The sequence below is a fragment of the Chiloscyllium plagiosum genome, unplaced genomic scaffold, assembly GCF_037043375.1.
Source record: "Chiloscyllium plagiosum isolate Xiang-an unplaced genomic scaffold, Cpla_swu_hap1 HiC_scaffold_31, whole genome shotgun sequence".
Taxonomy (NCBI): domain Eukaryota; kingdom Metazoa; phylum Chordata; class Chondrichthyes; order Orectolobiformes; family Hemiscylliidae; genus Chiloscyllium; species Chiloscyllium plagiosum.
In genome coordinates, this window is record NW_028270169.1 from 438,053 (window position 1) to 465,092 (window position 27,040).

At 44.6% G+C, this 27,040-nt stretch overlaps 1 protein-coding gene across 7 annotated transcripts in view; it reads left to right on the forward strand.

Moving 5' to 3' along the window:
* The first annotated feature begins 3,117 nt into the window (after positions 1 to 3,117).
* The window catches only part of LOC122561890 (uncharacterized), a 258,498-nt gene continuing 234,575 nt past the window's right edge, over positions 3,118 to 27,040 (forward strand). For all 7 annotated transcript variants that reach the window (XM_043714223.2, XM_087977089.1, XM_087977092.1 and 4 more), the window contains exons 1-3: positions 3,118 to 3,175; positions 3,551 to 3,689; positions 6,784 to 6,905. In XM_043714223.2, coding sequence (XP_043570158.2) covers positions 3,125 to 3,175; positions 3,551 to 3,689; positions 6,784 to 6,905 — 312 coding nt within the window. In that variant the 5' untranslated portion in view covers positions 3,118 to 3,124. The remainder of the gene's footprint in view (positions 3,176 to 3,550; positions 3,690 to 6,783; positions 6,906 to 27,040) is intronic.

The following is a 27,040-nucleotide window of genomic DNA, read 5'->3' on the forward strand; positions in this document are numbered from 1 at the left end:
GCTCCCCCTCCCCCTCCAGGACCCGGAAAACACGATCAGAGACATCACGTACCCTTGCACCTGGGAGGCAACATACCAAACGTGAGTCTCTCTCGTTCCCACAAAACCGCCTATCTGTGCCACGAACTATCGAGTCCCCAATTACTACTGCTCTGCTCTTCTTCACCCTTCCCTTCTGAGTAACGGGGACAGGCTCCGTGCCAGAGACCTGAGCCCCGTTACTTACCCCTGGTAAGTCATCCCCCCCACAAGTATCCAAAACGGTATACTTGTTCTTGAGGGGAATGGCCGCAGGAGGTCCCTGCACTGGCTGCTTCCTCCCAGTCCCCCTCACTGTAACCCATCTATCTGCCATCTTTGGAGTTACTACTTCCCTATAACTCTGATCTATGACCCCCTCTGCCTCCCGAATGATCCGAAGTTCATCCAACTCCAGCTCCAGTTCCCTAACACGGTCTTGGAGGAGCTGGAGATGGGTGCACTTCCTGCAAGTGTAATCGGCAGGGACGTCGATGGCATCCCTCACCTCATACATGTTGCAGGAGGAACATTGCACTGCCTTCACTGCCATCCCTCTAAAGCTAACTGTTTAAAAAAAAACTGTGTCTAAATAATACAAGCAAAATTCAGCACTTACCTGCTTGCCACAACAGATGTTATTATTAGGTTAGAGGAGGAGGGCGGGTGGGAGGCACTACCCGTGTAGTGCCTCGGGTTCCTCTCCTCCACGCTTTTAAAGGGGGAAAAAACTAACCCAGCTAAGCTTACACTAACTGCTTCCGGGTCTCGGCTGCCCCTCTGCTTGCCGTCACTTCCTCTGCTGCTCCCGCTCTTTCTGTGAAGGAGAGAGAAAACAAAACACCGATGCCCGCTACAGGTAAGTAATTTTGAAAAAAACTCTTACCTTAGCTGTAGTCTCCCGGGTTCACCTCAACTCGGCCGCTGCTCCCACTCAAATTCCGGAGAGACCACTCCCTCCGCGACTCCCTCGTCAGGTCCACACCCCCCACCAACCCAACCTCCCATGCAACCACAAGAAGTGCAAAACTTGTGCCCACACCTCCCCCCTCACCTCCCTCCAAGGCCCCAATGGATCCTTCCATATCTGTCGCAAATTCACCTGTACCTCCACACACATCATTTACTGTATCCGCTGCACCCGATGTGGTCTCCTCTACATTGGGGAGACAGGCTGCCTACTTGCGGAATGTTTCAGGGAACACCTCTGGGACACCCGCACCAACCAACCCAATCGCCCCATGGCTGAACACTTTAACTCCCCCTCCCACTCCGTCAAGGAAATGCAGGTCCTTGGCCTCCTTCATTGCCAGACCCTGGCCACACGACGCCTCGAGGAAAAGCGCCTCATCTTCCACCTAGGAACCCTCCAACCACATGGGATGAATGTAGATTTCTCCAGCTTCCTCATTTCCCCTCCCCCCCACCTTAGCTCTGTCCCAACCCCCGGATTCAGCACTGCCCTCTTGACCTGCAATCTTCTTCTCGACCTCTCTGCCCCACCCCCTCTCCGGCCTATCACCCTCACCTCCTTCCACCTATCGTATTCCCAGCGCCCCTCCCCCAAATTCCCTCCCCCCTCCTTTTATTTCAGCGCGCTTGGCACACCAGCCTCATTCCTGAAAAAGGGCTTATGCCCGAAACATCGATTCTCCTGCTCCTTGGATGCTGCCTGGCCTGCTGTCCTTCATGAAGCCTTGCTGCGTCTGCCCAATGTCTATCTAGGTGCCTTGCTATTTCTTCCTTGATAATAGACTCAAGCATTTCTCCACTGCAGAAGTTACACTAACTGGTCTATAATTTCCCACCTTTTGTCTACCTCTTGTTTTTAAACAGTGGAGTCACATTTGCTGTTTTCCAATCTGCTTGAACTGCCACAGATTCTAGTGAATTTTGGGTAATTACCACAAGCGCATTTGCTATTTCTCCTGTCATTTCTTTTACAACTTGGGATGCAGTCCATCAGGGCCAGGAGACTTGTCCACCCTCAGCTTGCCTAACACTACCTCTTTCATGATAATGATTATTTCCAGGTCCTCACCTACCTTCATCTCTTTCTGAATTACAGGCATGTCATTCATATTTTCCACTGTGAAGACCGACACAAAATATCTGTTAAATGCCTCGGTCATTTCCTCATATCCCATTACTAAATCCCCCTTCTCATCCTCTAAAGAACCAATGTTTACTTCAGCCTCTCTTTTTCGTTTTATATATTTACAGAAATTTTTACTAACTGCCTTAATATTCTGAGCTAGTTCATTCTGATAATCTATCTTACTCTGGACCAGTCCCTTTCCAATGGGTTCACTCTTAATGAGGCTGATCTAACATTTGTGGCAGTTACTGTGGGTACAAGTGCAGCTGAGGCTGTTCAAATAGATGACACTGTTTCACTGATCTCCCGTTCAAAGTGAGCACAGAGTACAGAGGAACCTCGATTATCCTAGCGCCTCAGGCGGAGAGAATTTTGTTTGGATAATCAAATTCCGGATAACAGTTTAACCAAGCATCAGAACGTTGTGCTCTTGTCCAGATAATCCAAAATTCAGATAATCAAACGCCGCATAATCGAGGTTCCTCTGTACACTGAGTTCTTTAAGTAGGAATGTCCTGTTTACCATTACACTGCTTGATTTCCCCTTTTTGCCCATTATTCTTGTCAGGAGGAGAAAAGTGAGGTCTGCAGATGCTGGAGATCAGAGTCAAGAGTGTGTTGCTGGAAAAGCACAGCAGGTCAGAGAGCATCCGGGAAGCAGGTGAATTGACCGGATTATTCTTGTCAGCCTTGTCATAAATGGCAGGTCTCTGTGTGGCTGTTCTGGATCTCAAGCTTAGTTTGGTATTTTGTCTTGGAATAGCACTTGGCGTTTCTATATTCGATTCAGATGAGGACCTGTAAAGTAATAATGAAGACAAACTGTGATAAACGGAATTGTGTCTATGCTTCAGTCCCTCTCCAACTCACTTCCCCACATGGCGTCAACGACGAGACAGCGCTGAGCGGGCAGAATGGCAGCGACCCCAACATCCCCTGCGAGCTCCACGGCAACGCCCCCAACAACACGATGGTCACCATGGCGACCGCAGCTGGTTTAAGGCAGCGATGGCACGCGAGTGGCTGGCGGCCGCCAAAGAACAAGTTCGTCTGAGCGAGGTAATAGAGCTGTGCACACGGATTCACCACACAAAATAAAACTGGGAGCGCACCCGAATTCAACAGGAAAGCCAGGAATAAACTCAAATTTACCAGGAACCGGAAGTACACCCGGATTCACCCAATCAACCTGTTGGACTATAACCTGGTGTTGTGTGATTTTTAACTTTGTACACACCTGTCCAACACCGGCATCTCCGAATCGAGATTGGATTAGATAGTGTAAAGTGACGAGATGTCATAAAGATTGATGGGAAAGGGGTTATTTTATCTCACTGTTGATTTTAACCCTAGTCGTGGCCCAATTTGCTTTGAAGGGGTATCCCTCTTTGTGATTCTTACTGAGACTGACTGATTCACTGTTTTTTCACGTAGGGTTGGCAAGAATTTAGCCAAGAGCTATTTGACGTCGTGCTCCAACAGTTGGCAGAAAGCCACGTTGCCTCCTTCACTGATTTATCTACATCTGAAAAAACGCTCTTTGTAGAGCGAGCTGCCAGAACTGTTAATAGAGGTAAGATTGTAGGATGAAAAAATAGCGAATCAAGATGACAGACCCTGAGCAACCTCTGCTTCTCTCTGCAGATGATGTCAGACCTGCTAAGTGTTTCTAGTATATTGTTTTATTTGCAGAAAAATAAGGCTGAATGTGTAGGGAATAACATTGCCATGGATAGCTAACAGGATTCATAAAGTTGACATAAAGCTGGTGGGCAGAGGAGTTTCAAAAAGTGTGGTGTTGGTGGAGTGGCAGATGGAGTTTAGTTTAGATAAATGTGAGGTGCTACATTTTGGAAAGGCAAATCAGGACAGGACTTAGATACTTAATGGTAAGATCCTGGAGAGTGTTGCTGAACTGAGACCTTGGAGTGTGTGGCAATAGTTCCTTGAATATAGAGTTTCAAGTAGGCAGTATAGTGAAGAAGGTGTTTCGTATGCTTGCCTTTATTGGTCATTGCATGAGTATAGGAGGTCATGTTGTGCTTGTATGGGACATTGCTTAGACTACTTTCCGGAATACTGTGCTCAATTCTGGTTCTCCCTGCTAAAGGAAGGTTGTTGTGAAACTTGAAAGGATTCTGAAATGATTTACAAGGATGTTGCCATATAGGGAGAGGCTGAATAGGCTTGGGCTATTTTCCCTGGAGCATCAGAGGCTGATGAGTGACCTTGTAGAAATTTATAAAATCATGAGGGGCATGGATAGGGTTGATAATCAAGGTCTTTTCCCCAGGGCAGCAGAGTACAAAACTGGAGGGCATAGGATTAAGGTGAGAGGGGAAAGAAGGGTAAACTTTTTCACGTAGAGGTTGGTGTGTATATGGAATGAGTTTCCAGGGGAAGTTATGGCGACTTATTCAATTACAACATTTAAAAGGCATCTGCATGTATATTTGAATAGGAAGGGTTTAGAGGGATACAGGCTAAATGGTGGTAAATGGGACTAGATTAATTTAGGATATCTGGTCAGCATGGCAAATTGGATCAAAGAGTCTGTTTCCATGCTGTACAGCTCTATGATTCTATGACTCTATTGGGTCTTTATTGGATTGGCAAGTTAATGAGTGGCATGCCACAGGGATTAGTCATAGAATCATAGAATCATAGTGTAATACAGCATGGAAACAGGCCTTTCAGCTCAAATTGGCCTATGCTGACCATGGTGTCCACTCGGCTAGTTCCAATTACCCACATTTGGTCCATATCCCTCTAAATTCTTCCCATCCATGTACCTATCCAAATGTTTTTAAATGTTGCTATTGTACTTGCCTCAACCACTTTCTCTGGCAGCCCATTCCATTTACCCACCACGCTCTGCATGAAGAAGTTGCCCCCCACACCCTTCTTAAATCTTTCCCCTCTCATCTTAAAACCTATGCCCTCTAGTTTTCAATTCCCCATCCATGGAAAAAAACTATATGCATTCATTCTATCTCATAATTTTATATGCCTCAATAAGGCCAACCTGTATACTCCTATGTTCCAAGGAACTAAATCCTATCCTGGCCAACCTATTCCTACGAGTCCTGGTAACATGCTCGTCATCTTCTTCACATTCTTTTCAGTTTACTTATGTCTTTCCTTATAACAGGGTGATCAAAACTGTACACAACACTTGTCAAATGTGGCCTGGGCTGGGTCTGCAACTTTGTATGTTATATAAATGTCTTGGATGAAGAGACGAAAGGTATGGCTGCCAAATGTGATGGTATAAGAGGTAGATAAGTAAGTTGTGAAAAGGACATACGAAAACTACAAAAATATACAGAAAGGTTAAGCGAGTTGGCAAAGATCCGGCAAAAGGGGGAAAATGTGAAATTGCACTTTTGGTTGGGAAGAATAAGAAAGAAGCATATCATCCAAATGGTGAGAAGTTACCAGGTATGAAATGTAGAAGTATCTCCATGACTCCTGACTGTGTATAAATTGCAAAGGTTAGAATGCAGGTACAGTAATAATTAGGAAAGCTAACAGAATGTTGCAAGGAGAATTATACCGAAAAATAGGGAAGTAATGCTCCAGTTAAATAGGGCATTGGTGAGACTACCTCTGCACCACTGTATGCAGTATTGGTCCCTTTCAGAGAAAGTTTACTAGACTAAAACCTGAAATAGGAGTAGCTGGACCTTCACTGTTTTCCTTATTTTTACTTTGTCGCTCACTATTTCCTTTACTCTTCACAGGTTTTCTGATTTTTTTTTTGTGCTTTTTCTGATAAGCAACTAAGATAATTTTATGCAGCTGAAAACTCTCTATTAATATTAAACAAGGTGATTTTAACCTTTCCTGTTTGGTTTAATCCAGGGAGACAAATACTCAAAACTGGCTAAATAGCTCACCAGCCAGTATCCTTCAGTTTTAAATGTAAACCATTTCTATGAGCTGGCAAGCATAACACCAGCAGCAAACAGTCCTGAAGAAGGGTCACTGGACCCAAACGTGAATTCTGGTTTCTCTCCACAGAGGCTGTCTGTCAGATCTGCTGAGATTCTCTGTGTGAGTATTTCAGGTCTGGAATGCACTACCTGGAAGTGTGGTTGAGACAAGTTCAACTGAGACATTCAAGGGGGGATTGACTGATGAGTTAAATAGAAACAATGTGTAAGGTTATGGGGAAGAGGCAGAAGAATGCCACTAATGGCACTATCATGCACATTTGGAGAGCAGACGTGATTGGACAAATTATCTCTTTCTGCACTGTGACACTTCTGTGATTCTGTTCCCATTGTGGTTATAGATGAGGAAGGATGGGAGCAGGCTTGAATGGCATGGACTTGTTCGGCAAAATGCCCTAGTCTGTGCTGTTCATCCATTATAGTCCTATATTATATAATTAAAGTTTGAAATCATTGATCTCATACTCCAGCCATATACTGTAAATGTGAGGCAAGGTGTCTCAAAAAGAAACACCAATACAACTTCCAGTCAACCATATGCAACTCTGAGATGAAAAACATTTAAATCAAAGGCAAGCATCACTTTTATTCAAAGGATTATCATTGCCTTTATGGATATTAATATGATGCCAATCCAATAATTTTACTCAACAGTTAACTTGCGAGTTCAAAATGATTATTCACAACCAGTGTTTTTATTGCTCACTATAGGAAGAGCCCATAGAGTACTCACAAATCAGATAAACACTTCCTTGGAGGAACATGTTGCCAATCACTTCACTGGGAAAACAGTGCAAAATGAAACAGTTTTGAGTCTGGTACAAGATGGAGTGGTAAGTTTGTTTCCTTTAACAGCCTAGCTAATGTACAATTTCATGGAAGAATATTTCTAGTGCAGCATTGAATTTTGTAAATATTTACCTAATGTAATCTATTCATTATTAGATTTAATTGACATTAACATGGATATATTTTATTCCCTGCATCAATTTCAAAATATATTTAAAGGTTTGTTACAAGTAACTTAATGTAAAATGCCAGTCCTATCTTAATAAACCTAGAGAGTACCTATCCTCCATGAATATCTGAAGAAAATAGTAGGCAAAACCAAACAGAATCTATTAAACAAACTTGCTGATCTATTTGGGATGTGGCTACCAATACTCTGCACATGTCCTATCATACTCTGCAGTGGAGTATTTGCTTAATTTGTGGTCACTTTTTTTTCACTAAGGATGTGAGTACGTGTATTTATTGCTCATCCCTCGTTGTATGTTAGAAGGTAGTAAGCTGCCTTCTTTAACCACTTCAGTCCATGTCCTGTAGGTTGACCAACAATGAAATACATGGTGTGCAGGGTGTTCTAGCTAGGTGGATGAAGAACTGGTTGAGCAACAGGAGACAGAGTAGTAGTTGAAGGGAGTTTCTCGAAATGGAGAAAGGTGTTCCACAGGGATCAGTGCTGGGCCATTGTTGTTTGTGATATACATAAGTGATCTGGAAGAGGGCATTGGTGGTCTGATCAGTAAGTTTGCAGATGACATGAAGGTTGGTGGAGTAGCAGAAGCATAGGGGATTGTCAAAGAATACAAGAGAATATAGATAGACTGGAGAGTTGGGTGGTGAAGTGGCAGATAGAGTTCAATCCGGGCAAATGTGGGGTGATGTATTTTGGAAGGTCTAATTCTAGAGCGAACAATACTGTAAACGGAAGAGCCTTGGGAAAAGTTGATGAGCAGAGAGATCTGGGAGTTCAGGTCCATTGTATCCTGAAGGTGGCTGCACAGGTGGATAGAGTGGTCAAGAAGGCATATGGTATGCTTGCCTTCATCGGACAGGGTATTGAGTATAAGAGCTGGCAGGTCAGTTTAAATTATGCATGATATTGGTTCGGCCGCATTTAGAATACTGTGTACAGTTCTGGTCGCCACATTACCAAAAGGATGTGGACGCTTTGGAGAGGGTGCAGAGAAGGTTTACGAGGATGTTGCGTGGTATGGAAATTGCTAGCTAATGAAGAGAGCTTGAGTAGATTAGGATTGTTTTCATTAGAAAGAAGGAGATTGAGTAGGGGTCTGTTTGAGGTCTACAAAATCATGAAGGGTATAGACAGGGTAGATAGAGATAAGCTTTTTCTCAGAGTGAAGGATTCAATAACGAAAGGTCACGCTTTCAAGGTGAGAGGTGAAAAGTTTAAGGGGGATACACGTGGAAATTACTTTACTCACAGGGTGGGAGGTGCCTGGAACGTGTTGCCAGCCGAGCTAGTAGAGGCAGGCCTGGTAAATTCATTTAAGGTGCATCTCGACAGATGTGTGAGTAGGTGGGGAGCAGAAGGATACAGCCCTTAGGAATTAGAAGATTGATGAGGGCAGAGCAGTAGATGTGATCTATATGGACTTCAGTAAGGCGTTAGACAAGGTTCTCCATGGGAGACTGATTAGCAAGATTAGATCTCATGGAATACATGGAGAACTAGCCATTTGGATACAGAACTGGCTCAAGGGTAGAAGACAGAGGGTGGTGGTGGTGGAGGGTTATTTTTCAGACTGGAGGCCTGTGACCAGTGGAGTGCCACAAGGATTGGTGCTGGGCCCTCTACTTTTTGTCATTTACATAAATGATTTGGATGCGAGCATAAGAGGTACAGTCAGTAAGTTTGCAGATGACACCAAAATTGGAGGTGTAGTGGACAGTAAAGACAGTTACCTCAGATTACAACAGAATCTGGACTAGATGGGCCAATGGGCTGAGAAGTGGCAGATGGATTTTAATTCAGATAAATGCGAGGTGCTGCATTCTGGGCAAGCAAATCTTAGCTGGACTAATGCACTTAATGGTAAGGTCCTAGGGAGTGTTGCTGAACAAAGAGACCTTGGAGTGCAGGTTCATAGCTCCTTGAAAGTGGAGTCACAGGTAGATAGGATAGTGAAGAAGGTGTTTGGTATGCTTTCCTTTATTGGTCAGAGTATTGAGTACAGGAGTTGGGAGGTCATGTTGCGGCTGTACAGGACATTGGTTAGGCCTCTGTTGGAATGTTGTGTGCAATTCTGGTCTCCTTCCTATCGGAAAGATGTTGTGAAACTTGAAATGGTTCAGGAAAGATTTACAAGGATGTTGCCAGGGTTGGATGATCTGAGCTACAGGGAGAGGCTGAACAGGCTGGGGCTGTTTTCCCTGGAGCTTTGGAGGCTGAGGGGTGACCTTATAGAGGTTTACAAAATTATGAGGGGCATGGATAGGATAAATAGACAAAGTCTTTTCCCTGGGGTCGGGGAGTCCAGAACTAGAGGGCATAGGTTTAGGGTGAGAGGGGAAAGATATATAAGAGACCTAAGGGGCAACTTTTTCATGCAGAGGATGGTATGTGTATGGAATGAGCTGCCAGAGGATGTGGTGGAGGCTGGTACAATGGCAACATTTAAGAGGCATTTAGATGGGTATATGAATAGGAAGGGTTTGGAGGGATATGGGCTGGGTGCTGGTAGGTGGGACTAGATTGGGTTGGGATATCTGGTCGGCATGTAAGGGTTGGACCGAAGGGTCTGTTTCCATGCTGTACACCTTTATGACTCTATGATTCTATAATTGGGCGATTAGTTTTGACTGTGGATTTGGATCGGCACAGGCTTGGAGAGATGAAGGACCTGTTTCTGGGCTGTAAATTTTCTTTGTTCTTTGTATGGCTTCGGAAGGATATTCCAGGATTTTGACCCAGCGCCAGTGAAAGAATGACAATATATTTGCAAGTCAGGATGGTGAATGGCTTAAAGGGGAACTTACAGGTGGTAGTATTCCAAAATATTGTTGCCTTGTCCTCCCAGATGAAAATGGTTGTGAGTTTGGAAGGTGCCTTCTAAGGATATTTGGTGATGGAGGAAGTGAATGCTTGTGGGCGTAGTGCCAATTAAATCTATTGTTTTTTTTCCTGGGTGGTGATGAGTGCTTCTTGAGTTAAAGGTGTTAGAGCTGCATCCACCCAGGCAAGTGGGATGTATTGTATTATATTACACTCTTAACTTAGTTAAAAATCACACAACACCAGGTTATAGTCCCAACAGGCTTATTTGGAAGCACTAGCTTTCAGAGCGCTGCTCCTTCATCAGTCCAGTCCAACACCGGCACCACTAAAGATTCCTGACGTAGGCCTTGTATATGGTGGACAGGCTTTATAGAATTAAGAGGTGTGTTACTTGCTACAATATTCCTAGCCTCTGACCTGCTCTTGTAGCTACTGTATTTATGATTAGATTAGATTAGATTACTTAGTGTGGAAACAGGCCCTTCGGCCTACCAAGTCCACACCGACCCTCCGAAGAGCAACTCACCCAGACCCAATCCTCTACATTTACCCCTTCACCTAATACTATGGGTCATTTAGCATGGCCAATTCACCTAACCTACACATTTTTGGACTGTGGGAGGAAACCGGAGCACCCAGAGGAAACCCATACAGACACTGGGAGAATGTGCAAACTCCACACAGACAGTTGCCTGAGGTGGGAATTGAACCCGGGTCTCTGGCGCTATGAACCAGCAGTGCTAACTGCTGTGCCACCGTGAGGCCAGTTGAGTTTCTAATCAGTGGTAACCTCAGGATGTTGATAGTTCAGGATTCAGTATTGGTGACACCATTGAATGACAAGGGGCAATGGTTAGGTTGTCCCTTCTTGGAGATGGCCATTGCTTGTTATTTGTGTCATGTGAATGTTACTTGCCACTTGTCAACTCAAGCCAGGGTATTGTTGGACAATAACCATAGACTTGTTCAGTACCTGAGAAGTTGCAAATGGTGAAATCATCAGCAAACATCCCCATTTCTGATTTTATGATGGAAGGAAGGTCAGGTTATAGTCCAGTAGGTATATTTGGAAGTACTAGCTTGGAGACACTGCTTTTTCATCAGGTAGCCTCCATCATGAAGGAGCAACACTCCAAAAGCTAGTACTTCCAAATAAACCTATTGGATTATAATCTGTTGCTGTGTGAATTTTAACTTTGTCCACCCCAGTCCAACACTGCCACCTCCACATCATTGATGAAGCAGTTGAAGATGGTTGAGCCAAGGATATTACCTTGAGTAACTGCCGAGATATCCTGGAGATGATATGACTGACCTTTAACAACCACAACTATCTTCCTATATAGTCAGGAATGATTCCAACCAGCAGAAGGATTGCCATTAATTTCCATTGATTCCAGTTTTTCTAGGGCTTCTTGATGCCACACTGGTCGAATATGGCCTTGATGTCAAGGGCTATCGCTCTCTCGTCACCTCATTTTTGTCCATTTTTGAACCAATACTGTAATGAGGTCAGGAGCTGAGTGGTACTGGCAAAACCCAAACTGGGCATCAGTGAACACATTATTGCTGAGCAGCTGCTGCATAATAACACTGTTGATTACACCTTCCATCACTTTACTGATGATCAGGAGGAGACTAACAGGACTGTAATTGACCGGGTTGGATTTGTCCTGCTTTTCATGTACAGGATATGTATACCTGGGCAATTTTCCACAGCGTCTGGTAGATGCTGGTGTTGCAACTGTACTGGAACTGCTTGAACAGGGCTGCAGGAAGTTCTGGAGCACAAGTGTTTACAAATTCCATTGCCTCCAACCATTTCTTGATATCACATAGAGTGAATGGAATTGACTGAAGACTGGCATCTGTGATGATGGGGACCTCTGGAGGAGGGCCAGATGGATCATCTATTTGGCGCCTTGGGCTAAAGATTGATGTGAATGCTTCAACCTTATCCTTCGCATTGATCTTTTACTGGTTTCATCCATCATTGAGGATGGGGATATTTGTGGAGCATCCAATGAGTTTTTAGTTGTCCACTAACATTCACAACATAAAAATAATTATTGGTTATTGAAGATAGTCATTTCAGTGAAGCAGATGTAAACACAGACAATCTGCAGGCCACAATTCAGTCAATCAAGATTTCATAGGCTACAAGGGAACAGAATTGATGTCCTGTCATCTTGAACTGTCAGTATCTTCAATATCCTCTTATATGTAATGCTGCCATTCCTAGATGATGTGGGATGGAGGAAACAAGATATTGACAATCATACAGCACTACCATCTACTACTGATGTGGCTTGTGCTGCATTCATCGGAATTAGGTCCCTCTGTCAAAGGTCCATGTGGAGGCATTCCATGGCCTCCTTGTCTGAGATCTCCATGTCTCGCTGTCTGAAGAAGTATAATAAACTATCAAGGGCTGGATGTCTTACAAGAATGGATATTGGCAGATAAAATTTATCCTCTGCAACCATGGTTGCTAACTCCATTCTGCAGCCACCTGACTGAGGTCAAGATTAGATTAGATTAGATTAGATTATTTACAGTGTGGAAACAGGCCCTTCGGCCCAACAAGTCCACACCGCCCCGCCGAAGCGCAACCCACCCATACCCCTACATTTACTCCTTACCTAACACTACGGGCAATTTAGCATGGCCAATTCACCTGACCTGCACATCTTTGGACTGTGGGAGGAAACCAGAGCACCCGGAGGAAACCCACGCAGACACTGGGAGAACGTGCAAACTCCACACGGTCAGTCGCCTGAGGCGGGAATTGAACCCGGGTCTCTAGTTCTGTGAGGCAGCAGTGCTAACCACTGTGCCACCGTGCCGCCCACAAGTGTAGATATGGTGCAGCCATACTTTTCCATCAAGGCTATGATGAAGCAGATGAAAAGCCCTGACTGTGTGTGCCCCATATTCTTGGTATGCTATGCTCTGCTCAACCAGAGCAAGCAAAAAGAAATGTGACCACAGAAGAAATGTTGTATACAATTCTGGGCACCACACTTCAGAAGAAATTGTGTACATTTTGGAGAAAGTACAAAAGACATTTACAAGAATGGTTTCAGGGCTGAGAAACTCTAGTTATGAAGATTGGTTAGGACTGTTTTACTTGGAGAGGAGATTTGATAAAAGTTTCTAAAATCATCAGGTGTATGGATAGGATAGATAGATAGAGGGAAATGCTTCCCACTCACAGCAAGCTCAAGAGTAAGAGGGCACGGATTTGAAGTGCAAAAGAAACAAATGCAATGTAAGAAAAATCTTTTTCACACTTTACGTGGCTAGGTAGCCAGAGTAATTAGTAGTTAGCAAGAAGTATAGAGTTGTGATATTGAGTGACTTCAATTACCCAAATACTAATTGGGATACTATTGGACTAAGAAGGCAAAAGAATTTCTGAATAATATTCAGGAGCACTGTAGTCAACATTTTTACTTATTAAGCTTACCTATCTTTTCAAAACACTTTGCACACTTCCGTATTAAATGTCCAGCCCTCACCATTCTTCAGTTATTTTTCTGTTATCACTATTGTATCATAACGAGTTTTGAGAAGATTTGTAGCTCAGGTTGAGGTTTTGGATGTAGGTTTGCTTGCTGAGCTGAAAGGTTCATTTCCAGACGTTTTGTTACCTTCTGAGTAGACCCCTTGGCATCATGGTAGCCCACAAACCCACCAACACACTAAAACAGCAACTAATGAACTTGAAAGACCCTATACAGACAATGAGCAAAACTAACGTCATTTACAAAATACCGTGCAAGGACTGTAACAAACACTACGTTGAATAAACAGGCAGCAAACTAGCCACCAGGATGAACACCAACTAGCCACAAAAAGACATGACCCTCTCTCATTAGTATCCTCACATACGGATGAGGAAGGACACCACTTCGACTGGGACAATACATCCATCCTAGGACAAGCCAAACAAAGACATGCAAGAGAATTCCTAGAAGCATGGCATTCCAACCGGAACTCTATCAACAAACACATCAAGTTAGATCCCATCTACCACCCCCTGAGAAAAGGAACAGGAAGTGACTTCACCACAGGAAATTACATCACCAACCCAAAGAAACCCAAATATATTAATAGAAAGCATGAATTTTCAGCATTGCTTTGTATGAGGTCCACGAAAGATATTACCTAGTCAGGTAACGAAATGTCTGGAAATGAACCTTTCAGCTCAGCAAGCAAACCTAAAATCCTGGAGCTCTCTCTTTAACAGCATTGTGGGTCGATCTGGACAAAATGGACTATAGTGATCAAGAAAGAACTCAGGACCACTTCCTGAAGGGCAACTAGGAATGGGCAATAGATTCTGGCTTAGCCAGTGATGCCCACATCCCACCAATGAGTAAAAGTAAATTGTATCATATAATCACATGGCTATTTTTGCTTTAGCTCACCAGTTATATTCAGCATATTTAATGTGTTTACATATATGCTTTCTAAGCCTATCTTTGTACTCTTCGTGGTCTCTTCTCCCGCAAACGAGACTTGATGGTATGTTGCCTTTCAGGTGCCAAGGTCAGGGATGTCTTGGATTGATTCTACACGATTCTTAAGGGGAAGGGTGAGCAGCCAGAAGTTGTGGTGCACATTGGTATCAATGGCATAGGTAGGGAAAGAGATGAGGACCTGAAAAGAGAATATCAGGAGTTAGCTTGGAAGCTAGAAGGTGAGACAAGCAGATTGGTAATCTCAGGATTGCTACCGGTGCCACAGGCTAGTGAGGCTCGGAACAGAGAACGAGTACAGGTGAACACATGGCTACAGGGCTGGTTTAGGAGACAGGCCTTCATATATGTGGATCATTGGGATACCTTCTGGGGAAGGTGGGACCTGTACAAGAAGGACGGGTTGCATCTGAATAGGAGGGGCACCAATATCCTGGGCAGCAGCTTTGCTAGAGCTCCTCAGGCGGGTTTAAACTTGATTGACAGGGATATGGGAACCAGAGCTAATGGAGTACGTATGAACAGCCAGTTACAGTGTGCAGAGAGTCTGTAAAGAGGCATAGGCAGGTGATAGGGCAAAGGTGCAGTCAGTGTGATGAGTTACATAGAACATAGAAGAATACAGCGCAGTACAGGCCCTTTGGCCCTCGATGTTGTGCCGATCCAAGCCCACCTAACCTATACTAGCCCACTATCCTCCATATGCCTATCCAATGCCCGCTTAAATGCCCATAAAGAGGGAGAGTCCACCACTGCTACTGGCAGTGCATTCCATGAACTCGCGACTCACTGAGTAAAGAACCTACCCCTAACATCTGTCCTATACCTACCACCCCTTAATTTAAAGCAATGCCCCCTCGTAATAGCTGACTCCATACGTGGAAAAAGGTTCTCACAGTCAACCCTATCTAAACCCCTAATCATCTTGTACACCTCTACCAAGTCACCCCTAAACCTTTTTTTCTCCAATGAAAACAACCCCAAGTGCCTCAGCCTTTCCTCATACGATCTTCCTACCATACCAGGCAACATCCTGGTAAACCTCCTCTGCACCTGTTCCAGTGCCTCCACATCCTGCCTATGGTATGGCGACCAAAACTGCACACAATACTCCAGATGCGGCCGCACCAGAGTCTTATACAACTGCAACATGATCTCAGTACTCCGGAACTCAATTCCTCTACCAATAAAAGCCAGTACGCCATATGCCTTCTTCACCGCACTATTTATCTGGGTGGCAACTTTCAAAGATCTGTGTACATGGACACCAAGATCCCTCTGCTCATCCACACTACCAAGTATCCGACCATTAGCCCAGTACCCCATCTTTTTGTTACTCTTACCAAAGTGAATCACCTCACACTTAGCTACATTGAACTCCATTTGCCACCTTCTGCCAAGTTCTGCAGCTTATCTATATCCCGCTGTAACCTGCCACATCCTTCCTCATTGTCAACAACTCCTCTGACTTTCGTATCATCTGCAAACTTGCTCACCCAACCTTCTAGCCCCTCCTCCAGGTCATTTATAAAAATGACAAACAGCAATGGTCCCAAAACAGATCCTTGCGGAACACCGCTAGTAACGGAACTCCAAGATGAACCTTTACCATCAACTACTACCCTCTGTCTTCTTCCAGCCAGCCAATTCCTAATCTAAACCTCCAACTCACCCTCAATGCATTTTTTGCAGTAGCCTACCATGGGGAACCTTATCAAATGCCTTACTAAAATCCATATATACCACATCTACCGCTTTCCCCTCGTCCACCTCCTTAGTCACCTTCTCAAAGAATTCAATAAGGTTTGTGAGGCACGACCTGCCCTTCACAAAACCATGCTGACTATCCTTGATCACATTATTCCTATCCAGATGTTCATAAATCCTATCCCTTACAATTCTCTCTAAGACTTTGCCCACAACAGAAGTGAGACTCACCGGCCTATAGTTACTAGGGTTATCCCTACTCCCCTCCTTGAACAAGAGAATCACATTTGCTAGCCTCCAGTCTTCTGGCACTACTCCTGTAGACAACGAGGACATAAAAATCAAGGCCAATGGCTCTGCAATCTCCTCCCTTGCTTCCCAGAGAATCCTAGGATAAATGCCATCAGGCCCAGGGGACTTATCTATTTTCACCCTTTCCAGAATTTCCAACACCTCTTCCCTACATACCTCAAAGCCATTCATTCTACTTAATTGTGACTCAGTATTCACATCGGCAACAATGTCCTGTTCCTGAGTGAATACTGACGAAAAGTATTCATTCAGTGTCTCCCCAATTTCTTCAGCCTCCACACGCAACTTCCCACTACTATCCTTGACTGGACCTATTCCTACCCTAGTCATTCTTTTATTCCTGACATACCTATAGAAAGCCTTGGGGTTTTCCCTAATCCTACCAACTAAGGACCTTTCATGTCCCCTCCTTGCTGCTCTTGGCTCTCTCTTCAGATCCTTCTTGGCTACCTTATAACTCTCAATTGCCCCAATTGAACCTTCACGCCTAATCTTTACATAGGCCGTCCTCTTCCATTTAACAAGGGATTCCAATTCCTTATTAAACCACGGCTCCCTCACACGACCCTTTCCTCCCTGCCTGACAGGTACATACTTATCAAGGACACTCAATAGTTGCTCCTTGAACAAGCTCCACATATCAATTGCGCCCTTGCCTTGAAGCCTACTTTTCCAAGCCACGCATCCTAAGTCTTGCCTCACCGCATCATAATTTCCCTGCCCCCAGCTATAACTCTTGCCCTGCAGTGCACACTTATCCCTCTCCACCACTAGAGTAAAAGTCACCGAATTGTGGTCACTGTCCCCAAAGTGTTCACCTACCTCTAATTCTAACACCTGGCCTGGTTCGTTACCCAGAACCAAATCCAGTATGGCCTCACCTCTTGTTGGCCTATCTACATATTGTGTCAGGAAACCCTCCTGCACACATTGGACAAACACCGACCCATCTAACGAACTAGAGCTATAGCTTTCCCAATCAATATCAGGAAAGTTAAAGTCCCCCATAACAACCACCCTATTACTTTCACTCTTCTCATGAATCATCCTCGCAATCCTTTCTTCTACGTCTCTAGGACTAATAGGAGGCCTGTAAAAAAACTCCTAACAGGGTGACCTCACCTTTCCTATTCCTAACCTCAGCCCAAACTACCTCAGATGGCGAGTCTTCATCCATCGTCCTTTCCACCGCTGTAATACGATCTTTGACAAGCAATGCCACACCTCCCCCTCTTTTACCCCACCTCTGACCCTACTAAAACATTTAAACCCTGGAACCTGCAACAGCCAATCCTGTCCCTGTTTTACCCATGTCTCCGTAATAGCCACATCATTGAAGTCCCAGGTACCAACCCACGCTGCAAGTTCACCTACCTTATTTCGTATACTTGAAGTGTATCTGTTTTAACGCAAGAAGTATCATGAATATCGATGATGAACTTAGAGCATGGATCACTACTTGGAACTATGATGTTGTGGCCATTACGGATACTTGGATATTAAAGGGGCAGGAATGGTTGTTGGATGTTCCAGGGTTTAGGTGTGGGTGGGGGGCAGCTAAAAGAGGTGGGGGTGTGGCATTGCTAATGAGGGCTAGTATCTTAGCTGCAGAAAGGGAGGCCAATGAGGAGAGTCTATCTACAGAGTCCGTATGGGTGGAAGTCAGAAACCGGATGGGAGCAGTCACTTTATTGGGAGTTTTCTACAGACTCCACAATAGTAACAGACATGGTGGAGCAGATTGGGAGGCAGATTTTGGACAGGTGCAGAAGTAACAGGGTTGTTGTCATGGGTAACTTTAACTTTATTAATATTGATTTGTTCTTCCTTAGTTCAAATCGTTTGGATGGAGAAGTTTTTGTCAAGTATGTCCAGGAAGGATTCTTGACTCAGTATGTAGATAGGCTGACTAGAGGGGAGGTCATATTGGATTTGGCACTTGACAACAAACCAGGCCAAGTGTACGCTCTCTTAGTGGGAGGACATTTCGATGATAGTGATCCCAACTCCCTGACCTTTACTTATGGAGATAGATGGTATGGGAAAGTATTTAATTAGGGGAGGGGGGATTACGATGCTTTTAGGCAGGAGCTGGGGCGCCTAATTGGGAACAGATATTCTCAGGGAAATGCATGACAGAAATGAGGAAGTTGTTTAGGGAGCACTTGCTGATGGTGCTGGACAGGTTTGTCCCACTGAGGCAAGGAAGGGATGGTAAGTGGAAAGAACTGTGGATGACAAGGGATGTTGAACATCTAGTCACGAGGAGGAACGAAATTTACTTAAGGTTGAGAAGACAAGGATCAGACAGGGCTCTAGAGGATTACATGGTAGTGAGGAAGGAACTGAAGAATGGACTTAGAGCTAGAAGGGAGCATAAAAAAGCTTCAGCAGGTAAGATTAAGGAAAACTCTAAGGCGTTCTACACTTACTTAAGGAACAAGAAGATGGCAAGAGCAATGGTAGGGCCAACCAGCGATAGTAGAGGGAACTTGTACGTGGAGGTGGAGGAGGTAGGGGAGGTCCTTTGCTTCAGTATTCATGACTCTGAGAGGGACCTTGAGGACCGCATGAAACAGACTGATATGCTGTAACAGGTTAATGTTAAAAAGAAGGATATGCCGAAAATTTTGAAAAACATAAGGATAGATAAGTCCTTGGGCCAGACGGGATATACCCAACATTACTACAGGAAGTGAGGGAAGATATTGCTGCATCCTCATTGTCCACTGAAGTAGTGCCAGATGATTGGAAGGGGCAAATGTTATTCCCTTGTTCAAGAAAGGGAATAGGGATTAGGCTGGGAACTACATACCAGTCAGTTTTACTTCTGTGGTGGGCAAATTACTGGAGAGGGCGTTGAGAGACAGGATTTATGATTATTTGGAAATCATAGCTTAATTAGAAAAAATCAATATGGCTTTGTGAGAAGGAGGTCATTCCTCACAAATCTTATTGAATTCTTTGGGGATGTGACAAAACACGTGATGAAGGTAGAGCAGTGGATGTGGTGTACATGGATTTTAGCAAGGGGTTATGGTAAGGTTCCCCGTGGTGGCTCATTCAGAAAGTCAGGAGGCATGGGATACAGGGAGATCTAGCTTTCTGGATACAGAGTTGGTTGGCCCATAGAAGACAGAGGATGATAGTCAATGGAAATTATTCAGCCTGGAGCTCGGTGACCAGTGGTATTTCATGCAGGATTCAGTTCGAGGACCTCTACTGTTTATGATTTTTAGAAATGACTTGGATGAGGAAGTGGAAGGATGGATAAGTAAGTTTGCCAATAACATGAAGATTGGTGGGGTGGAGGACAGTGTGGAGGGCGGATGTAGGTTGCAACAGGACCTTGAAGGATGCAGAACTGCAGGCAGGCAGCGTCCGAGCAGCAAGAGAATTGATGTTTCGGGCATAAGCGCTTCATCAGGAATGAGGCTTGTGGGCCAGGGGGCTGAGAGATTAATGGGAGGGGGATGGGGCTGGGGCTGGAGGGGGTGGGCGTGGTGGTGGAGGTAACTGGGAACGCAATAGGTAGATGAAGGTGGGGGAGAAAGTGATAGGTCGGCGTGGAAGATGGAGCGGAGGTTGGAGCACAGTATCTATCTGCTTCTCCTTCCTCTACCCTCCAAACTCTCCTCCGACCTATCACCTTCTCCCCCACCTTCATCTACCTATTGCATTCCCAGTTACCTTCCACCCCCCAGCCCCACACCCCTCCCATTTATCTCTCAGCCCCCCCACCCATAAGCCTCATTCCTGATAACGGGCTTATGCCTGAAACGTCGATTTTCCTGCTTCTTGGATACTGCCTGGCCTGCAGTGCTTTTCCAGCACCATACTCTCGACTATGATCTCCAGCATCTGCAGTCCTCATGTTCTCCAGGATGCAGAACTGGGCTGATAAGTGGCAGATGAAGTTCAACCTGGAAAAGTGTGAAGTCATTCATTTTGGAAGGTTGAATCTGAATGGTAAATACAAGCTTAAAGGCGGGATTCTTGGCAGTGTGGAGGAACAGAGGAATCTTGGGGTCCATGTCCATAGATCCCTCAAAATTACCACTCAAGTTGATAGGTTTGTTCAGAAGGCGTATGGTGTGTTGGCTTTCATTAGCAGGGGGATTGAGTTTCATAGCAGTGAGGTTATGCTGCAGCTCTATAGTGTCCTGGTTAGACCACACTTGGAATACTGTGTTCAATTCTGATTGCCTTATTTTAGGAAGGAAGTGGAAGTTTTAGAGAGGGTGCAGAGCAGATTTATCAGAATTTTGGATGTAGGTTTGCTCACTGAGCTGAAAGGTTCATTTCCAGACATTTTGTTACCTGGCAGAGTAGTCTGGCAGAATGGGTACCCAATGAACACAGTCCGCCGATTTCTCAGCAACAAACCCAACTAAGCAGACAAAACACTCCCAGAAATCCTAGCCACTCTTCCCCTACATCAAAGACATCTCAGAAATAACTGCCAGACTACTGAGACCCCTTGGCATCATGGTAGCCCACAAACCCACCAGCATACTAAAAACCCTGTACAGACAATGAGCAAAACTAACGTTATTTACAAAATACCGTGCAAGGACTGTAACAAACACTACATTGGACAAACAGGCAGAAATCTAGCCACCAGAATACATGAACACCAACTAACCTTAAAAAGACATGACCGTCTCTCATTAGTATCCTCACATACGCTTGAGGAAGGACACCACTTCCACTGGGACAATACATCCATCCTAGGACAAGCCAAACAAAGACACGCACGAGAATTCCTAGAAGCATGGCATTCCAACCGGAATTCTATCAACAAACACATCAAGTTAGACCCCATCTACCACCCCCTGAGAAAAGGAACTGGAAGTGACTTCACCGCAGGAAATAACATCACCACAGGACATGACATCACCAACCCAAAGAAACCCAAACATATAAGTAGAAAGCAGGAATTTTCAGCATTGCTTTGCATGTGGTCCACTGAAGATGTTACCTAATGAACACAGGAGAAAGTGAGGTCTGCAGATGCTGGAGATCAGACCTGAAAAAGTGTTGCTGGAAAAGCGCAGCAGGTCAGGCAGCATCCAGGGAACAGGAGAATCGACGTTTCGGGCATAAGCCTGAAGAAGGGCTTATGCCCGAAACGTCGATTCTCCTGTTCCCTGGATGCTGCCTGACCTGCTGCGCTTTTCCAGCAACACATTTTCACCTAATGAACACAGTTCGCCGATTTCTCAGCAACAAACCCAAACAAGCAGACAAACACGTCCAGAAACCCTAGCCACTCCTCCCCTACATCAAAGACATCTCTGAAATGATTGCCAGACTACTCCTTGGCATCATGGTAGCCCAGGAAGTTTCAGCATTGCTTTGCATGAGGTCCACTGAAGATGTTACCTAGTAAGGTAATGAAACATCTGGAAATGAACCTTTCAGCTCAGCGAGCAAACCTACATCCAAAACCTCAACCTGATCTACAAATCTTCTCAAAACTCGCTATTTATCAGAATATTGCCAGGGCATACCTCATGAAGTAAGGTTGAGGGAGCTTGGGTTTTTCTCATTGGAGCAAAGAAGAATGAGAGATGACTTGATAGAAGAGGCATAGATAGAGTGGATAGCCAGAGACATTTTCCCAGGGTGCAAATGACTCCCACGAAAGGGCATAATTTTAAGGTGATTGGAGGAAGCTTTGGGGAGATGTCAGAGATAGGTTCTTTACACAGAGAATGGAGGTGTGTGGAATGCACTGCCAGCGATGGTCGTAGACTCAGCTACGTTCGGGACATTTAAGCGACTCTTGGATAGGCACATGGAAGATAGTATGATGAGTATGTAGGTTAGCTTGATCTTTCTTAAAGTAAGATAAATGGTTGGCACAACATTGAGGGCTGAAGGGCCTGTACTATGCTGTACTGTTGTATGTTCTCAGTCTGCTCTAAATTATTATGATGAAACTTCTTTCTTTAGTACTATCTAAACTTGCTCTCTGCAACTCATTCATCTTTTCCATTCCTACATGCTAATATCCATCTTCCTGCTAAATTAATTTAAACTGTTCTCAAACATACTAGTAAACCTCCCCTCGAGAACATTGATACCATCTAATTGCTCTTGAATAGAACCTCCTTCCCCAGAACTGGTTCCAATGTATCAAAAATCTAAGAAGATTGTGAATCTTTGTAATTCTCGACCTCACAAGGCTATGCATGCTCAGTACTGTGTTCACATCTGAGATCGATAAACTTGTGGATAAGAAAAGTGAAAGATTTGGCATTAGGCTGGGAAGGTAAAGTTGATTTGATTTTAAAGATGAGTGACTGTTATTTAAGTAGGTATGTTCTAAACCGTAGGGCTTCCCTCCCACCGTCCTCCTCTAATCTAAATTAAAAGTCTGCAGACTTGCACCAAAGAAAAGGGGGTCCAGGGAAGTTTCAGTTGAGAAAAGAGCGAGTCTTTAGCTCAGGAGTCTTCGACAAGGAGGTTGAGTGAAGTGATTACGCCACAGTTGAAGAGGGTGAAGACATGACTGCCAAGCTGATTCAGTGTGCTACGTGCATGATGTGGTAGGTCAAGGACTCTGGTGTATCTGGCTCGTATAACTGTGGAAAGTGTGTACACGTTCAGCTTCTGACAGAGCATATTGCAGCACTGATGAAAGAACTCAATGACCTCTGGTTCATCCGAGAGAATGAGATCTTTCTGGGCAGGACCTTCAGCGAGGTTATTACACCGACCATACCAGAAGAGAGTAGAAGGGAGAAGACGATGAGGAAGGCAGAGAGGAGACAAGTGCAAGAGACCCCAGTGGAAGTACCTGTCAGGAACAGGTTGAATCTTTTGGAAACAGTAGAGACAGATGACACTGCCAGTCTGCGAGGCGGTCAGGTCTGCCAATCAAAAGTTGGCGTGGAGGCAGAGCCGAGGAGTCAGACATCACACAGAGCTGTGGTAATAGGGGACTCCATAGTGAGAGGAACTGAACGGGGTTTCTGTGGCAACAGGCGGGATTTGAGGATGGTGTGTTGCATCATGGTGCCAGGATTAAGGACATTGCAGACAGAGTGCAGGAAATCCTCAAGGGCGAAGGTGAAGAGCCAGATGTGGCGGTACATGTCGGGAAGAAGAGGAGGGACATTCTACAGCGGGACTTCGGAGAACTCGGAAGAAAGCTGAAAAGCAGGATGTCCAGGGTGGTTATCTTTGGTTTGCTTCCAGTTCCTCTGGCTGGAGAGGCTAGGAACAGGGAGATAATGGACTTGAATGTGTGGCTGAGGAACTGGTGCAGGAAGCAAGGATTTAAATTCTTGGATCACTGGGGTATGTTTAGCGGTAAGAATAAATTATACAAGAGGGATGGGTTGCACCTTAATAGGTGGGGGACCAGCATTCTGGCAGGCAGGTTTGCCATTGCAACACAGCTGCGTTTAAACTAAATAGTGGGGGGGAGGGGATAAACTGGAAGTTTAAGAAGGAAATTGAAGGGAAAGTTAGAACAAAAGAAGTCAAGAAAGACAACGGTATCAATGGAGCAGAAAACTCAAAAAGGGATCACACCGTAAGGTTGAGTGAAATAGGGATTGATAGGAAGGGTGAGGGCAGTAACAAATTAAAAATATTATATATATGAATTCATGAAGCATTAGAAATAAGTTGGATGAGCTTGAGGCTCATTTGGAAATTGGCAGTTACGATGTTGTGGGGATAACTGAGACGTGGCTTCAAATGGACAGGGCCTGGGAAATGAATGTTCAAGGCTATACGTGCTATCGTAAGGACAGACTGACTGGCAGAGGGGGTGGGTTGGCCCTGTTGGTAAGGAATGATATTCAGTCCCTGCGCGGGAGGACCTAGAATCAGGGGATGTAGAGTCAGTATGGATAGAGCTGAGAAATTCTAAGGGTAGAAAGACCTTCATGGGAGTTATCTACAGGCCCTCAAACAGTAATCTGGATGTAGGGTGTAAGTTGAATAAGGAGCTGAAATTGGCCTGTCGCAAAGATATTACTACAGTTGTTATGGGGGATTTCAACATGCAGGTAGACTGGGAGAATCAGGATGGTACTGGACCCCAAGAAAGGGAGTTTGTGGAGTGCCTCCGAGATGGATTCTTAGAACAGCTGGTGCTGTTCTAAGGGAGAAGGCAATTCTGGATCTGGTGTTGTGCAACGAACCGGATTTGATCAGGGACTTCGAAGTGAAGGAGCCATTAGGAGGTAGTGACCTTAATACAATAAGCTTCAATCTGCAATTTAAAAGGGAGAGGGTACAAACTGAAATGACAGTACTTCAGTTGAATAAAGGGAACTATGGAGCTATGAGGGAGAACCTGGCCAAAGTTCAATGGTGCAATACCCTAGCAGAGATGGCAGTGGAGCAACAGTGGCAGGTATTTCTGGGTATAATGCAGAAGATGCAGGATTAGTTCATTCCAAAAAGGAAGAAAGATCCTAAGAGGAGGTAGGGGTGGCCGTAGCTGACAAGGGAAGTTAAGAAACATATAAAGTCAAAAGAGAAAAAGTATAACATAGCAAAGATGAGTGGGAAAACAGAGGACTGGGAAGCTTTTAAAGAACAACAGAGGATAACTGAGAAGGAAATACGCAGAAAAAAAGAGGTACGAAGGTAAACTGGCCAAAAATATAAAGGAGGATAGTAAAAGCTTTTTTAGGTATGTGAAAGGAAAAAAAATGGTTAAGACTAAAATTGGGCCCATGAAGACAGAAACGGGTGAATATATTATGGAGAACAAAGAAATGGCAGAAGAGTTGAATTGGTACTTCAGATCTGTGTTCACTGTGGAAGACACATGCAATCTCCCAGAGGTAATAGTGGCTGAAGGACCTGAACTGAAGGGAATTTATATTAGCCACGAAATGGTGTTGGAGAGACTGTTAGGTCTAAAGGCTGATAAGTCCCTGGGACCTGATGGTCTACATCCCAGGATACTGAAGGAGGTGGCTCTAGAAATCGTGGATGCATTGGTGATCATTTTCCAATATTCTATAGATTCAGGATCAGTTCCTGCGGATTGGAGGATGGCTAATGTTGTCTCACTTTTTAAGAAAAGAGGGAGAGAGAGAAAGCAGGGAATTATAGACCAGTTAGTCTGACCTCTGGTGGGAAAGATGCTGGAGTCAGTTATAAAGGATGAAATTACGACACATCTGGATAGCAGTAACAGGATAGGTCAGAGTCAGCATAGATTTATGAAGGGGAAATCATGCTTGACTAATCTTCTGGAATTTTTTGAGGATGTAACTCTGAAGATGGACAAGGGAGATCCAGTGGATGTAGTGTACCTGGACTTTCAGAAAGCCTTTGGTAAAGTCCCACAGGAGGTTAGTGAGCAAAATTAGGGTGCATGGTATTAGGGGCAAAATACTGACTTGGATTGAAAATTGGTTGGCTGACAGGAAACAAAGAGTAGTAATAAATGGCTCCCTTTTGGAATGGCAGGCAGTGACCAGTGGGGTACCGCATGGATCAGTGCTGGGACTGCAGCTTTTTACAATGTATGTTAATGATATAGATGATGGCATTAAAAGTAATATTAATAAATTTGCTGATGACACAAAGCTGGGTGGCAGGGTGAAATGTGAGGAGGATGTTAGGAGATTACAGGGTGTCCTGGACAGGCTAGGTGAGTGGACAGATGCATGGCAGATGCAGTTTAATGTGGATAAATGTGTGGTTATCCACTTTGGTGGCAAGAACAGGAAGACAGATTACTACCTAAATGGAGTCAAGTTAGGTAAAGGGGCAGTACAACGAGATCTAGGTGTTCTTGTACATCTGTCAATGAAAGCAAGCATGCAGGTACAGCAGGCAGTGAAGAAAGCTAATAGCATGCTGGCCTTCATTATGAGAGGAATTGAGTATAGAAGCAAAGAGGTCCTTCTGCAGCTGTATAGGGCCCTGGTGAGACCACACCTGGAATATTGTGTGCAGTTTTGGTCTCCAAATTTGAGGAAAGACATTCTGGCTATTGAGGGAGTGCAGCGTAGGTTCACGAGGTCAATTCCCGGAATGGCGAGACTATTTTACATTGAAAGATTGAAGTGATTGGGCTTGTATACCCTTGAGTTTAGAAGGCTGAGAGGGGATCTGATTGAGACGTATAAGATTATTAAAGGATTGGACACTCTGGAGGCAGGAAGCGTGTTTTCGCTGATGGGTGAGTCCCGAACCAGAGGACACAGTTTAAAATAAGGGGTAGGCCATTTAGAACAGAGTTGAGAAGAAACTTCTTCACCCAGAGAGTGGTGGGTGTGTGGAATGTTCTGTCCCAGAAGGCTGTGGAGGCCACGTCTCTGGATACTTTCAAGAAAGAGTTGGATAGAGCTCTTAGAGATAGTGGTATCAGGGGTTATGGAGATAAGGCAGGAACGGGATACTGATTGAGGAAGATCAGCCATGATCATAATGAATGGTGGTGCTGGCTCGAAGGTCAGAATGGCCTACTCCTGCACCTATTGTCTATTATCTATTAATTTTGAACTTCAGCCATGATCATATTGAATGTTGGTGCATGCTCAGTGGGCTATACAGAGAGAATCATAAAAGTCCCTACAGTGAGAAAGAAGCCATTCTTTAGATTAGATTCCATTCAGCACAATATGTCCACACCGATACGGACTTCAGTAAGGCGTTCGACAAGGTTCCTCATGGTTGA